Source organism: Tripterygium wilfordii, chromosome 9 (genome assembly GCF_013401445.1).
Source record: "Tripterygium wilfordii isolate XIE 37 chromosome 9, ASM1340144v1, whole genome shotgun sequence".
NCBI classification, from domain to species: Eukaryota; Viridiplantae; Streptophyta; class Magnoliopsida; order Celastrales; family Celastraceae; genus Tripterygium; species Tripterygium wilfordii.
Genome location: NC_052240.1, coordinates 533,494 through 547,086, shown reverse-complemented (window position 1 = coordinate 547,086; position 13,593 = coordinate 533,494). Strand labels below are relative to the sequence as shown.

Sequence of the window (13,593 nt, the reverse complement as noted above, 5' to 3'; positions counted from 1 at the left end):
GATCAACGATTTGAATTGCATTCTTGTGATTCTAATAGAATTATTGAAAAAAAAGTATAATGTGTATATGGGTAGACCTTTAATTTGTGTGCTAATGATTTTTTTGGATAACGAAAAATTCATCCAAGAATCGGTCCATTCCATAATTCATCCTTACATGAAAAACTCCAGAGACAACAATACATCATAATACATGTCCGAATTTTTTTGGTAACAAAGAATTCACCCAATAATCAATATATCCCGAGATCCACATATGCATGTAAACTTTTACTTAAAGACCAAATTTATATGATATGGTTATTGTTTATAAAAATAAAAAAAACAAAAAAAAACCTTTCATGGTCATATTATTCTTCTAAGTTAGAATGTGACTAAAATTAGGAACCGCCCATAATAAGCACTAGAGGACTTGGGTTTTTTTTTAAAAAAGGAAAAAATAAAACAATGAATATACAATTTTTTTTCTTTTTTTTGAGAAGATGAATATACAATTTTTTGGGGTCAACTAAAATAGTAAATTGTGAGAAAAGAAATTGGTGAGTCACGTGGCAATGGCATGTTGTCGGGTCCATGAATTCTGGTCAGCTTTGTTTTAAGTCCCACATGAAATGTGCCATGAAACTTCTCCTCACCTTCCTCTGCTTTTCGTTGCTTCTCAAACAGAGCAATCAATCCCATTTCGTTTATTCATATATTTCTAGTCACAAAAGTGGAAGAAAATCAAAGAAATTGACTGACTAAGATTGTTTTTACAAACAATTAATCTTAGAATTGGACCCTCTTTTGTCTCCCACTGTCTTCAAATGCCCATTCACCCTTTCTTTCTTCTTCTGTTCTTATAAAATCCAAACACAGAGCTCTCTTTGCATTTATAAATCTCTGTTCTGTATAGTTATTATCTTCAATGGCTGGTATGCTAGCTGGAGTTGAATGTGCTCGAAGAAGGAGGTTCCATCAGAGCGGAGGGGGATTGGACACCCCTAGCACTGCCTCTCACGGTGGTGGAACACGGCGGCCGTCTTTTTGTCTGTACTCAGGGAACCATGAGACCAATCATAGCTCAATTCCTTCAATGGTACACTCCTCTGTTTCTCTCTGTTTTTTGGGGTTCTCATAAAATTTCATTCATTAAATGATTTTTACTGACATTTGATTCAATTCCTTTGTGGGTTTAATAGCAGAGAAGGATATTAGATCAGGAAAATCAAGATGAGAGACTGGGTGGTGTTGCAAGAGAAGCCAAAGAGAGATTAGATGAGAGGCTCAAAACACAAAGAAAATCAGCAACCACAAGGTACTGGACTAACTAATCAAAGATGTAAAGATTCAATTTTTATTTATTTTTTTTTAAATTCAAGAAATGAAACCCAGAAGCTTATGATGATGATGATGATTTTGTTGTTAAAACCAGGCAGAAGGTAGATTTGGGTTGTGGTCATGGAAGATCTATGGGTACAAAGGAGTTGCAGATGGAGGTGTTTGGGTTGAAGAAAAAAGGGTCAAAGAAGTTCAATTGGGGCAAACTAAGCTGGAAAGCTATGGACCAAGAAGAGTGTGCAGTTTGTTTGGACCAGTTTAAGGTTGGTGAGACACTGGTGCACCTTCCATGCGCACATAGGTTCCATTCAAGGTGTTTGGTTCCATGGTTGAGTAATAATGCTCATTGTCCTTGTTGTAGAAAGGAGATCTAGATGTCTTACTAAGAACTTGCAAAGAAATTTCACACTAGCTTCTCATATGCTTCCTTATTCTTATTCTTCTTTAGCTTTTGCGATATTTGTCCTTTTTACACAACAAACTTTCTCCCCAGTCAAATTTAGTGTGCTTCTGATGTATTCAGGACAAACTAATTTCAACAAGTGAAACAGATTTTTTTGGTACCAAAGACACGTGATTTTGGATATCCGATATGGGTTTAATCTTGAGTCGCCATACCGACATGGTAAAACAGATGATATACCAATACATAACCCAAAATTTGGAACTTCAATGAACAAACAGAAATTAACCTATTTTTTAGTGATTAAAAGCATGGTTTACCTTAAATAATTAAAGGGTTGGTTAAAGTTAAAGTAGTGTTTTGGTAGTTTGTGTGATTAAATTTGTACAATTTAGCTTCATAAGGTATTAGGTTTATGTTTGTTCCAAGAAAACAGTCCAATTAGGTTGAAATAATAAAGCAAATATCCAAATTCAATCCCACCCACCTTTTTTGGGTTCTTGAATATATTCTTAAAATTGGTGATAGAAATTTCAACCTATGTTTTTCTTTATCAGGAGAAAAAAATTGTTAGGCTGAACTACTAGTTTTTAGGTATCAATTAGCCCAACCACATGAACACTAAAAACACAGCTCAAATACCAAAAAAATCGCAATGAAAATGAACGTTTTGAGGTATTGTCCGCTCTAAGACAAGGCCTACACAGTTTTATCATTAAAAGACGTCTCAAGTATTTGAAGGTGAGTTCATACTTATAAATCACGTCACTTGATACTCTCCAAACGATGTGAGATATTTTTCTCTTAACAATTTTTAACAAACTCAAGAATGCTTCAGCATTATTTGTTTTTCTTGGGTTTAAAACTATGTCAAGTGTATAATGAATTTGAAATAATGACACCAATCAAAACATCCAAAATATTGTTGAAGATGATAAATTTGTGGCATAAAACTAATCAAACTTAGTGGGTAGATCATGATTTGAAGGAAGCTAAATTACAAAATGTTAAACATTGGAGTGGGACAAGGAGATTACTGCCATGGAGCCCATCTTTCCACCATCGAAGGTTAGATGAAGAAATTAGTGATTGTTTTGTACCTAAATATCACTTTCTATCAATTTATCTTGCCTCACCCTTGAAACTGGAAATAAAAATAATGCACCATCCTTGTCTATATGTGGGACTACAATTTCACGATATTATTGGACCATCTACTTCAATCATTTCTCAAATTTTTCAAATTCACATTCATTGTAAGCATAAAAACTAAGTTCGAATTTAGGATTTAGAATTTAGTATCGATTCGTGTTGCCAGTACATAGTACTACCACTATAAAATGAGATATTTTATGAATTCAAAATAGAAGAGTAAAGTATGTTTTTAATTTTAATACAAGAACAATTAAACTTCAAAAGTCTTGTTGCATCTCTCTCTTTTTGTTAATTCAATATTTGCATTGCGTCTTTGCATTATCCTCTAAAACCCAAATCAACTTTGAAGGCCAAGTTATTTTATTATGAGTGGGATTATGATCATTTTTCCACTAATTAAAGAGGATCATGACCACCATTATAAGGATCCTTATCTAATCATATTGCACAAGGATTGAGCCTTTTGTGACCACCATTATAAGGATCCTCATCTAATTATATTGCACATGGATTAATTCCTTTTATGTCCTTTAATCTTAGGAAGAGATTTTGTTATTAGTTTCCCCTTTTTTTAAGACGGAGAGACCTACTTTTCTCATGTGATAAAAGCCACATCAAAAAAAAGTTTTATTGGGGAAAAGTAACATTACATTTGACAAAGGTGTTATGTAAGTACGTTTCAATTAATTAACGTCACAATTCTCCATTTTTAATTTTGAAAAAGTTCTTATTTTTTACTTTTAGGGATATCGTGAGTTTGATTTCCACTCGGAGAAATATCCTAATAGCCACGCGATTAATTTTGGCCGAACTCACCCAGTTTTCATGTGAGAAATTTATGTGTGTTTGGATCTGACGACTAATGTTTACGCTCATGTCAGCTATCCAAATGACAAATTTGTATGATGTCATTTTCGGTTATAAAAAGAAAAAAAATTTTACACTAGAAAAAGGTTTGCTTTATATAAAACCTAACGGTTCCTCATCCAACAAAGACATGCATCTACAAAAAATGTAATCCAAGTGATTTTGCACTTATTCAATCATACCATATACTTTTTCTGTAACTTGGGCGTTCAATTTTAAGACCATCAAAACGGAGCGTATTGCATGGCTATAGGTGGTACCTCCATTGATAGTGGTGCACAGCGGAACAATACGACACCGTTGCAACTCAAATTATTTGGTGGACTTTCCACCCGGCCCCAACGGCTAGTTTACAACTGACCGTTGAAGCCCAAGAAATTCAAAATCTGAAATAAAACTCTCTAATAAACACTGAACAAATACACTACAAATCTCTCACCTAATCAACAAACAATTCCCCACAATATTAATTTTCAAATCACAGCTCTGGCAACTCGCAACAATCCCCAATCTCATCAAGAAACCAAGAAATCAAATATGGTGTATACATACACACCCACATATTACTCCACAATCCATGACTCAATCACTTCAATATGCAAGACTATCCTCCCCTTCTCTTTCAAGAAGCGCAGAGGCTTGCCTGCTGCAGATCACAAGCTCGCGAAGCTGCAGTCTGATAATCTGAAATGGCAGCAAGATTCTTTCCACCAGATCTTGAACTTGATGGGTCTTCACAGAGAAGGGATTTTGGATGAATGTGAGGTCTCTGCTTTCCGGTCTCATTTGCTCGACACCCTCATCGCTTCTCCGCCCGAACACGAACAGCAAGTTATTTTAAGAGACAAATTGGTTTTCTTGCAGGTAAGTCATGAGTGTTTGATGGGTATAAATTGTTTTTTTTTCCCCTTCTTTTTAACCAAATGGGTCTGTAAAGTAACCATTTTTGGCTTCTCTTAGGAGCTTCTCTATGCAAAGTGCATTACGGAAGAGGAGTACCATTCTTCCAAGAGGCCTCTGTTGCAGAGATTGGCAGTGCAGGGAGCAGAAATTGAGGCCAGAGATGTTGTTGTTGGTGGAAGAAAAGATCCAAAAGATATTTCAGAGGAGGAATGGTCAGTTATCGACTTGAGAGATGAGAAATGCTTAGTTAACAAGGAGAATTTGCATTCCAAGACCAAGTCCAAAAACAGCTCCGCAATTAAGCAGATCAAAGGAGCTGCATCAGGTTTTGGCTTCTCATCATCTCACAAAATTGGCAAGAACAGAGAAGAGAAGAGCATATTTGAAACCATCGATTCAAAATTCTCTTCCACTGAAAACCCATTTTGGGATACTCATTTGAAGGATAAAGAAAGCGAAACGAAATCAATTCTTATGCCAGAGAGCTCACCAATGGAGATCATGAAGGAGAGTGGAAGCACTGACAGGGCTAAGAGGAAACCTTTCAAGACTCTGTTTCAAAGAGAGCAGAGAGAGGGACAGGGTGATGGTGGTGGGGGTGGATCTGGTACCAGAAATGATGAGAAAGCACCAAAATCAGCGAAAAAACAATGGGGTTTTGATGGGTTTAAGAAATGGAAGAAGAATGATTCGGAGGACGAAACAGCTCCTTTGCCTCTCAACTGTGAAAGATCAGATGGAGATGCTTATCCAGATTCCTGCAAACTCGTATCAAGCCCTGTTGGTGAGGGACCCGACACTAAACAAATTAAGAGGAAGCTGCTGTCAGATGGATCGCCTTCGGATTTCTTCATCGACAAGGTTTCACTGGTTTAAGATGCTTAACCATGTTTGTGAATTCTTGTACTTGTGTAATGTGAATTTTGTCTGATCATCTGCAGGTGGTAGGGGATAGAATAAAGAAAGAGTTGTCGCGAATCCAAACAGAACTCAACACAACAAACCCAAACCTTAAATTCTCGTAAGCATTTTGATCAAACCCATATTTTGGAATGTCTGTTATTGTGGTGTGTCTAATCGGCAATGATTGTTTTGCAGGGATGATGAAATTGACGCCATTTCCACCAAGCTTCCTGTTGATAAGGCTGACCTGAAGAAGTTCTTTCCCAAGTAAGGAAACAGATTTTTCTTTGAAGCTAAAACAACCTGACATCCAATCATTTATGTGCGAATCTGATCTATATTATTCTTGATTTCCAGGTCGTGGTGTGATCGATATGGGGATGTTGTATTGGATGTGGTGAAGAAAGAATTCAAAGAACATGTAGGAGAGATGGAGGGAATGCGAAATGCGAGCAGAGAAAAACACAGCAGCAACTCAATGCGATGGACAACATTTGATGATGACAATGAAAACTCTCACCCAAATCTTTTCGCTCAACAAGATGCCAGTGCTGGTCACAGGAGCAGCGGTGCCATGCGCTTCGGCACCAATCCCTTCATACAAGAGCAGAATCCATTCTGGAATAAGAATGGTGGCTATGGTCTCTCCTAGTTTTTATTCATTCAAGTTTGTGTAATAATCTGAAGCATAAGTAGAACTTGTTCAGTTTCTCACTAGACTCCATTGAAAGATGGAGTGCTGTATGCACCTCAAAAGAATGGACGTATAAACCATTGCTCGTGCAGGCACTTGTGTGCATATTTGTTTGCCGGAGAATGACAGCTTAACTTGCAATGCCAAGAACATAGCTTAGCAGTAGCAGGCTTTGGCAGTTGCAGAATAAAAACAGAGCTTGCAATGCCAAGAACGTAGTTAGCAGATAACAATTTAGACACAACAACAAAAATTATTCAAACAGCAATGTAGACTTTCCCACTCAGCAGATTCAATATAGTGGGCAAACCCTGCACAAGAAGTTAACAGTCCAGCATTCCCATCGTACAATTTTTGGCCGCAAAGATACAAAATTATGAAAGGAACCAAGCAAACCAGTTCATTCATCAATACTAGGTTTCGACAGGCTTGACTACTCTAAGTTTGATAGACATGACAACAAAAAGCAACATTATTAAGTACAGAATGCTAAGCCAGCAAAATTCTCATTGTATTAACTATATATGAATTTCTGTAAATTGCTGTGGGTATGTCCTACAGAATCGCATCACATGAAAATGACACGACAAGACATAGAATTTAGATCAATATCTAAGACTATAAAATCAACCTTTTTAAAGCTACAAGATCTGTTAATATTTACATCCATATATGTATATCTCCATTAAAGAGAAGCAGCTTCTGAGTTGGATACAGAACAGTCATGGGCACTCTGACGAACATCTCCTCGACAAAGTGGGCAAACCCTGCAAAGAACCAGAGAGAGAAAGAGGGAGGGAAAGGCAATGGGGATCGCCAGAGAACAGCCAATAAAAGAGAGAACAAAACATGTAAAATTTGATCAATAAATTGATTGGTAGTACAAAAAGTGAGCAATGAAAGCAAAGGATGGCGAATAAGTTACCCATGTATTTCTTTAAGCCATTTATCCACGCAAGACATGTGATATTCATGATGGCAGGGAAGAACACGTATCTTATCCCCTTCCTCGTACTCAGCCAGACAAATGTAACACCTGTGCATTAGATAGTATCAGCTGACACAATCAAATAGAATGTTACAGCGAGTTTTTATACATAAACTAAATTAACCGTATATCAAAACACCCCAATCCCCAGTCTGAAAAAAAGATAAAGAAAAAAATAAAAGAAAGAAACAGAATAAAAGTTGTGCACATGATATTGATTTCAATTGTTCGTATCTATATTTTGTGTCTGCAGGACTAATCAAGAGAACATACTGTTCAGCATCGCCTTCCACTGCTATATCTGCCTTTTTGTGATTCTTGAGAGGGAAAGAGTCGACAACCGATTCAGGTGCTGGGAGGGACACCATAGATAGGGATAGTGATACAGGTTGGCGATGAATTTCATCCAAAACCTGACAATAAATAAGTATAGCAAATAAAGAACTAGTTAGAGGCTTCTATGCGCTTAAACAGTAGCCATGCACCTCCCACACTCAATGGCAAATTGTTTCCAATCATATGGAGATATAGTCCTTACTTCCTACGTGTAGAGCATTAGTGATCAGAAAAATATGCTCTTAAACTAAAAACAGTACAGGGTCGATTTAATATAATGCCTACAGCTATAATACTTTTAAGTGCAAAATATTTCAAAAAGAAATAAATAGGCTCTCCTGAATTATCATTAAAAAGCTGCAGCACAGTTCAAATATATTGGATTCAAGTTTCCATTCTAATACTACCATTTATGCTCCACCAAAGTGCAAATTACCTGTCAAACATAATATATATAGAAAATTCCATCGTGAACAAATTTATAAATTGGGGTGCTCTAAAATGGGGAACAAAACGTAAAAGAACTTCGCACTAGGATACCAGTAGCAGACAAATTGAGTTTCAAGATAAAGGTGATGGCAATAGAGGCTAGGTGAAACAAATGGCAAAGCAAAAGCAAAATACCTCAAAAAGAGCTTCAGCAAGCATGACTATTCGTGATATACTTGCACGAGTATTAGGCTCCTCAGTCGTCAAGAATGAATCACATGAGCATGAACCTTCAGCATGGAGTCCAGATGGACAATAGGTAGTTCGCCGACCACTTTCATCAATATCACTATGAATTCTTTCCCAGATCTGTAAAGTGATGTGGGAAAATGAATTAGTAAGTACAAAATGAACAGAATCAAAACTGAAGATTTTAAAATAAGTATGGTTCCACTGTCCCACAAGAAATCAGTTGGCACACAAACTAAGAGATACACCACCTCAGATCTTGAATGCCGTCTCCTTTCGTAGAAATTGTAATTTCTACTTCCAAGGTTCGCAGAGTCACCTCCAACCCCATCTTCAAGAAAATCATTACTGATGTCAAGGAGCCATCTGTCACGGGATCCAATATCATCAGAATCATCTGTCGGAAACAGAATTGTTGGAGAACCAATATGTCTTCTAGAACTGCGCCTTGAAACTGCATCCCAAAACAATCTTCTACTGTTCCTTCGGGACTCGCGATTACCTCTACTTGCATTGCTGCTGGACAAAATGCTGGGAGATATACTCACCACATCAACATGAAGAACACTTCCATCTACCTGACCTTGTTCCCTGTTAGAGACACTGTGTCCTATACCCGAAGGTATTGCCTCCCTAACAGATTCAGTTTCTCGCGGGTGAAAAGCAACTGACGTATCCGTGACATGGGGCAAAGAATCAGAGTCAGAACTCGTCACCCTTCCCACATGATCCTCAACAGATGCCCCATGAGAAGATCCAGAACATGAGCCTCCATGCCCTTCAGAAGAACTAGTTGGCTGAATAGCTTCAGGATAGATCTGAGATACACTCTCGCCCTCTGAATTATCAATGCCACCAACTGCATCCTTGTTAGCCGAGACATTAACACAAGCAACGTCTGAAGATTGTCGTTCTTTAAATGAAATACTAGCTGTAGTACTACTATCCCTACAATCATGACAATCACTACTATGATCTACACTTACCAGACTAGAAGCAACTAGTTCCTTACTTTCAGACAGGTTCTTTACCTGGTGACTCGCGTCAACATTTCTAAAACCATTTTCAACTAGAGAATCCCCATATGCTGTTTCATTGCTGTCCGATGGAACTCCATTTTGAGAACTAGAACTAGTAACCTCAGTTATCATACCCAAAGTAGAAGAGGATTCTGCACTGGAGTTCTGAATCCTATTGAGCACTTCATAACAATGTACTTCAGAATTCCCCAGGCCTTCAGCTGGATGTTCTTCCATCTACAAAAAATGAGTATCAAGATATCATCTGTTTCAAAGTCTAGAATTATCAAGTGCAGAATTAATGCATTAGAATAAAAAGAGTGTCCAAGCAGTAAAGTTGTCAATGGCCAAATAATTCCCCGTCAATCTCAAAGCATTTATATAATCCATAAAAAGTTCAACCACCAAAAGAAGGACTGAGTAGAAGTTCTCTACTTATCAAAGAACAAAGAGTAGTTCTCTATGATAATTTCAAGTAACTAAAGCGGGCGATTTTTAATTGCCTTCTTTCTTCTTCAGTCAGTTTCAGAATCTGGAAAAGGTAGTATTAAATCATGCTAAATTGCTAAGCAATACATACCATCATATTGCCTTTAATAGCAAGTAAAAAAACAATTAAAAGATTTTCTAAGAAGGTTCCGAACTAAGTAGGTTGGGACTTGGCACACAAAGATGCTTGAAAGGTTCAGTTTAACAACTTTGATGTTTCCTTGAGAACTAAGCCTACTGTTGACACACACACAAAACAAAAAAAAAAGAAAAGAAAAATCAAGTTAGAGCATCTCTTATAAGAGAAGTAGCTCTGGACATAGAGAACAAACAGAGCAATCAAGAGATCAGATATCATTCCAGAGACTGAAATGACACTCCAACTACACTTTCAAAAGGTTTTTTTGCATCCTTTTATTGGAAAAGATGAGTATTACTAGGAAGGATAAGTTATCTAGGGAAGTTCTCATGTTGAGGGGAGTGCCAATACCCTCCGCAGCTCTCCCACTACTACAAAAGGGTCCTTCCGTAAACAATGCATGCATTCTAGTATGCAGACATTGATTTCATATAATGATGATTCAAAAGAACACAAGACAAAAATATTTTATTCACTTAGAATCAGCAGGTTTCCTCATTTATAAAAGTCATGCATCAGAGAAAAAGTTATTTACACAATTCCCAGAACATATGTTGGTGCCCATCGGATTCAAACAATAAACCATTCAGCCATTAATCAAAATGATCTGATGTCCACAACAACCAGATCATTCACAAATAGAACCAACTTTCCTTAAGTAGACGAAGATTAAAAAAAAATGGTGGCATCAAGAGAATACAAGTTCGTGGTTTGCAAGCCAATAACTCAAAACTCAAAAGTTTAGCTCATTAACTCGATGCTTATCAAAATTATCAAGGAGAAAAGCACACAATTCAACAGTAACCAGAACAATCAAAAGAGACACGTTTCCATAACCATCTAATAGCATCTAAACATCAACTACAAATTGAAACAAAAACCAAATATTTACACCCCGACCGCGATGATGACTATAGATTGAGACCGATCATCGGTCATCGATTGACCAAACCCAACAACTCTCAAAGAAAAATCAGATAGAATCAATTCGAATCATTAGCAAAGATACAAGCTTGACCAAAATCGCAAGAAACATAGAGAAGGGTATCGAATTAAATTCAACAACTATAAGTCAAATAATGTTTTCACGCTTGTTCGGATCGATTAAGATGGTTAACGTCCATTACCTCCTGATAAGCGCGAGAAGAAGAGCCGCCACAGATAAGAGATGAGAAAACACCGGACCGATTTCTACGGTTGACCGGACCCCTATATGGTCGCGAACCCAGTCGACTACTGCCTGAACCCATTTTAGATTGAAGAGGAGAGGCTGAGATGTGGTGTTGATGAAGATGATAGAAAAGGAACTCTACCCAACTCAGCGAGAGACACAAAGCAGAACCTTTGCCACACCATAAGCGAGAGCCTCTTGTCGTTGTTCGATTTTGAAAGGCAATTATTACTCCCTTGTCCGGAACACACATACCCATTTAATAGTTAATTAGTACAATTAATTGTTTAATTTAAAATTTTTTGAATTCGGTGTAAAAAATTGTCCAAAAGTGGGGCCTATCAATAATATCAATTTGGATTTGGTGGATTTTTGGTGTTAATTATCCATTCAAGATAAACAATGCAAACTTTGTTCAAAATTGTGATCAATTAGTGATAAAAGGAAAAGATTTTTCCAATGTGAAACCAAAACTTGGTATTTTTATGAACTTAGAGCATCCACATCAGATTACCTAAACATGAGTCTGTCTGTAAAATTTAGAGATTTTGTCAAAATAGAGCTCTGCATCAGATTACCTAGAGGTTCCCTATTTTACAGAATATGAACAGTAGTTCCCTACATCTAGAGAACCACTATTCACTTCCCTAAACATAAAATAATATTTTTTACTACTTTATTTTCTCCTCTCTCCTCTCTCCTCATTTTTTCCCTCCTCTCTCTCCTCACTCCTTTCTTTCTCTCTCTTCTTTCTCTCTCATCTCTTTCTCTCTCCTCTCCTCACATTTTGACTCATTTCTCTCTCCTCACTTTTTCTCTCTCTCTTCTTTCTCTCTCCTCACTCTCTCCTCTCTCTCTCCTCACTCCTTTCTTTCTCTCTCCTCTTTCTCTCCTCACTTTTTCTCTCTCTTCTTTCTCTCTCCTCAATTTTTTTTTCTAATTTTTAATAACATTAATTTATTATTTTAATTAATATATTGTTTTAAATGTAATTAATTTATTATTTTAGATAGAAGTAGTTTATATGAATAGAATAAATAAAGGAAAGAGAAATAAATATTATTTTAATGCAATAGAGAATATGATAGGTAATCTGATGCAGTGTTGATTGGATATGGAATCTGTAAAATAGGGGAAAGTGACATTTTGTCTGTATTTTAGGGAATCTGTTAAGAGAAACTGATGCAGATGCTCTTATAATTTGGTCCTTTTTCGTTAAGTCAAGTTTGGAAGATCGTGTTCGGTTTTGATACCAAATTGAATTGGATCCAAATTGATGGGTTAGTGTGAGCTTATACATACGCGTATGCATGCTTCAAATTAGATTATATTTTCTTGAAAAATCCTGATTTTTGTGTTTTGATGGATCTCTAAAATTCTTTCGATAACTTATGTTGTGTTGAATGGATGATCTATATGATCCGATCAATTGCATTTTTCTTGTAGTGTTATGTATTGATTAGATTAATTAAATTCAATCATCAAACTAGGTTAATTAAAACATGGACTAATTAAAGTGAAGGAGCTCCCAAAGAACATAGAATAATTAATGACAACTTTGTGTAAGTCCAATTCCTCTTAAGTTATTTCCTGGTTGCTTCTTAATATAGCAAAGTCGGGGCCTAATTGTAGATGTTACAAGCCCAATCCATAATCTGCTGTCGGCAAATGCTGGGCCCCAACCCAGCACGATAATGAGAGAGAATGATAGAATATTAGGTGGAAATCTACCAAAAACAAACACATGGATCTTGACTTTTAGTTGTGAAATACACATGGTCTATCTATATATCTCTTGATACCATATAGTGAGAGAGAGCCAGGAGCAAAATAATTGGAAGAAAGAAAAGATGCCAGATCCACACCATCATCCTCCACCACCAGATCCACACCACCACTCCCCACCACCACACGAACAGCCTCCAGGTCCACCGCAGCCGGCTCCTCCTCCACATCATGAACCTTCTCCTCCAGGCGGTCCTCCTCATGGCGGTCCACCGCAGCAGGCTCCTCCTCCAGGCGGTCCTCCTCATGAGCCTCCTCACAAACCGCATCAGCCACCTCATCACCACCACCCTTGATCACTACTAGATATTTTGAACGAAATATATATATATATAGTATGTGTGTATGTATGTATTTTGTATCTAGGATGCGATGCAATAACACGATCAATGAACATCACACGGTTTCGTAGAATCGTTGGTGTATGAGTCGTATGTGGTGATGTATATTAATACAGTGCTACAATAAAATGTGTACGTATGTATCTATAGAGATCATGTACTCCTTGAATACGTACCATGTTCTTGTTTAATTATGTTATATATATATTTTATTCTTCGTTAATATTGTTATCTTATACGATTTTTAGCTTCTGAATAATTAAGTAGTTTTTGTTGGAAAATCTAATTTATGATATAAATGATGTGAAATGCCAAATTCGACATGTTAACTTATTTGGTTGAATGACAAAATAACAAATAAAAAATAAACTTGCTTGGATAGACATATAAAAAAGAAAAACC

General features: G+C 36.8%; 3 protein-coding genes across 4 annotated transcripts; 2 read left to right on the top strand and 1 right to left on the bottom strand.

Annotated features, from left to right (window-relative positions):
- Nucleotides 1-664: 664 nt before the first annotated feature.
- On the top strand, nt 665-1,753 carry LOC120006257 (probable E3 ubiquitin-protein ligase RHY1A). Of its 2 annotated transcripts, none has more exons than XM_038856229.1 (3): nt 665-1,078; nt 1,182-1,297; nt 1,415-1,753. In XM_038856229.1, exons 1-3 carry the CDS (start codon nt 908-910, stop codon nt 1,692-1,694), a joined length of 567 nt encoding a protein of 188 aa, XP_038712157.1. In that variant the 5' UTR covers nt 665-907; the 3' UTR covers nt 1,695-1,753. The 2 variants fall into 2 exon arrangements, with proteins under 2 accessions (XP_038712157.1, XP_038712158.1); XM_038856230.1 differs by having other exon boundaries at nt 680-1,078; nt 1,185-1,297.
- A 2,409-nt stretch (nt 1,754-4,162) lies between these two features.
- On the top strand, nt 4,163-6,350 carry LOC120005751. The gene is made up of 5 exons (XM_038855563.1): nt 4,163-4,609; nt 4,706-5,509; nt 5,590-5,669; nt 5,747-5,818; nt 5,909-6,350. Exons 1-5 carry the CDS (start codon nt 4,283-4,285, stop codon nt 6,201-6,203), a joined length of 1,578 nt encoding a protein of 525 aa, XP_038711491.1. The 5' UTR covers nt 4,163-4,282; the 3' UTR covers nt 6,204-6,350.
- A 384-nt stretch (nt 6,351-6,734) lies between these two features.
- On the bottom strand, nt 6,735-11,295 carry LOC120005750. Its single transcript, XM_038855562.1, has 6 exons — nt 11,022-11,295; nt 8,499-9,503; nt 8,194-8,367; nt 7,507-7,646; nt 7,171-7,281; nt 6,735-7,012 (listed from the first exon to the last, which is right to left on the bottom strand). Exons 1-6 carry the CDS (start codon nt 11,142-11,144, stop codon nt 6,931-6,933), a joined length of 1,635 nt encoding a protein of 544 aa, XP_038711490.1. The 5' UTR covers nt 11,145-11,295; the 3' UTR covers nt 6,735-6,930.
- Between the last annotated feature and the right edge of the window lie 2,298 nt (nt 11,296-13,593).

Bases quoted from the DNA above. Each gene is read 5' to 3' on its own strand.
- LOC120005751 (XM_038855563.1), top strand. From the start codon at position 4,283: ATGGTGTATACATACACACCCACATATTACTCCACAATCCATGACTCA. The intron at 5,510-5,589 runs GTTTCACTGGTT...GATCATCTGCAG, and splicing joins CGGATTTCTTCATCGACAAG to GTGGTAGGGGATAGAATAAA. The intron at 5,670-5,746 runs GTAAGCATTTTG...ATTGTTTTGCAG, and splicing joins AACCCAAACCTTAAATTCTC to GGATGATGAAATTGACGCCA.
- LOC120005750 (XM_038855562.1), bottom strand. From the start codon at position 11,144: ATGGGTTCAGGCAGTAGTCGACTGGGTTCGCGACCATATAGGGGTCCG. The intron at 7,647-8,193 runs GTATTTTGCTTT...ATTTATTGTCAG, and splicing joins TTGCTGAAGCTCTTTTTGAG to GTTTTGGATGAAATTCATCG. The intron at 7,013-7,170 runs GTAACTTATTCG...GGTTCTTTGCAG, and splicing joins TGGCTTAAAGAAATACATGG to GGTTTGCCCACTTTGTCGAG.
- LOC120006257 (XM_038856229.1), top strand. From the start codon at position 908: ATGGCTGGTATGCTAGCTGGAGTTGAATGTGCTCGAAGAAGGAGGTTC. The intron at 1,079-1,181 runs GTACACTCCTCT...TGGGTTTAATAG, and splicing joins ATAGCTCAATTCCTTCAATG to CAGAGAAGGATATTAGATCA. The intron at 1,298-1,414 runs GTACTGGACTAA...TGTTAAAACCAG, and splicing joins AGAAAATCAGCAACCACAAG to GCAGAAGGTAGATTTGGGTT.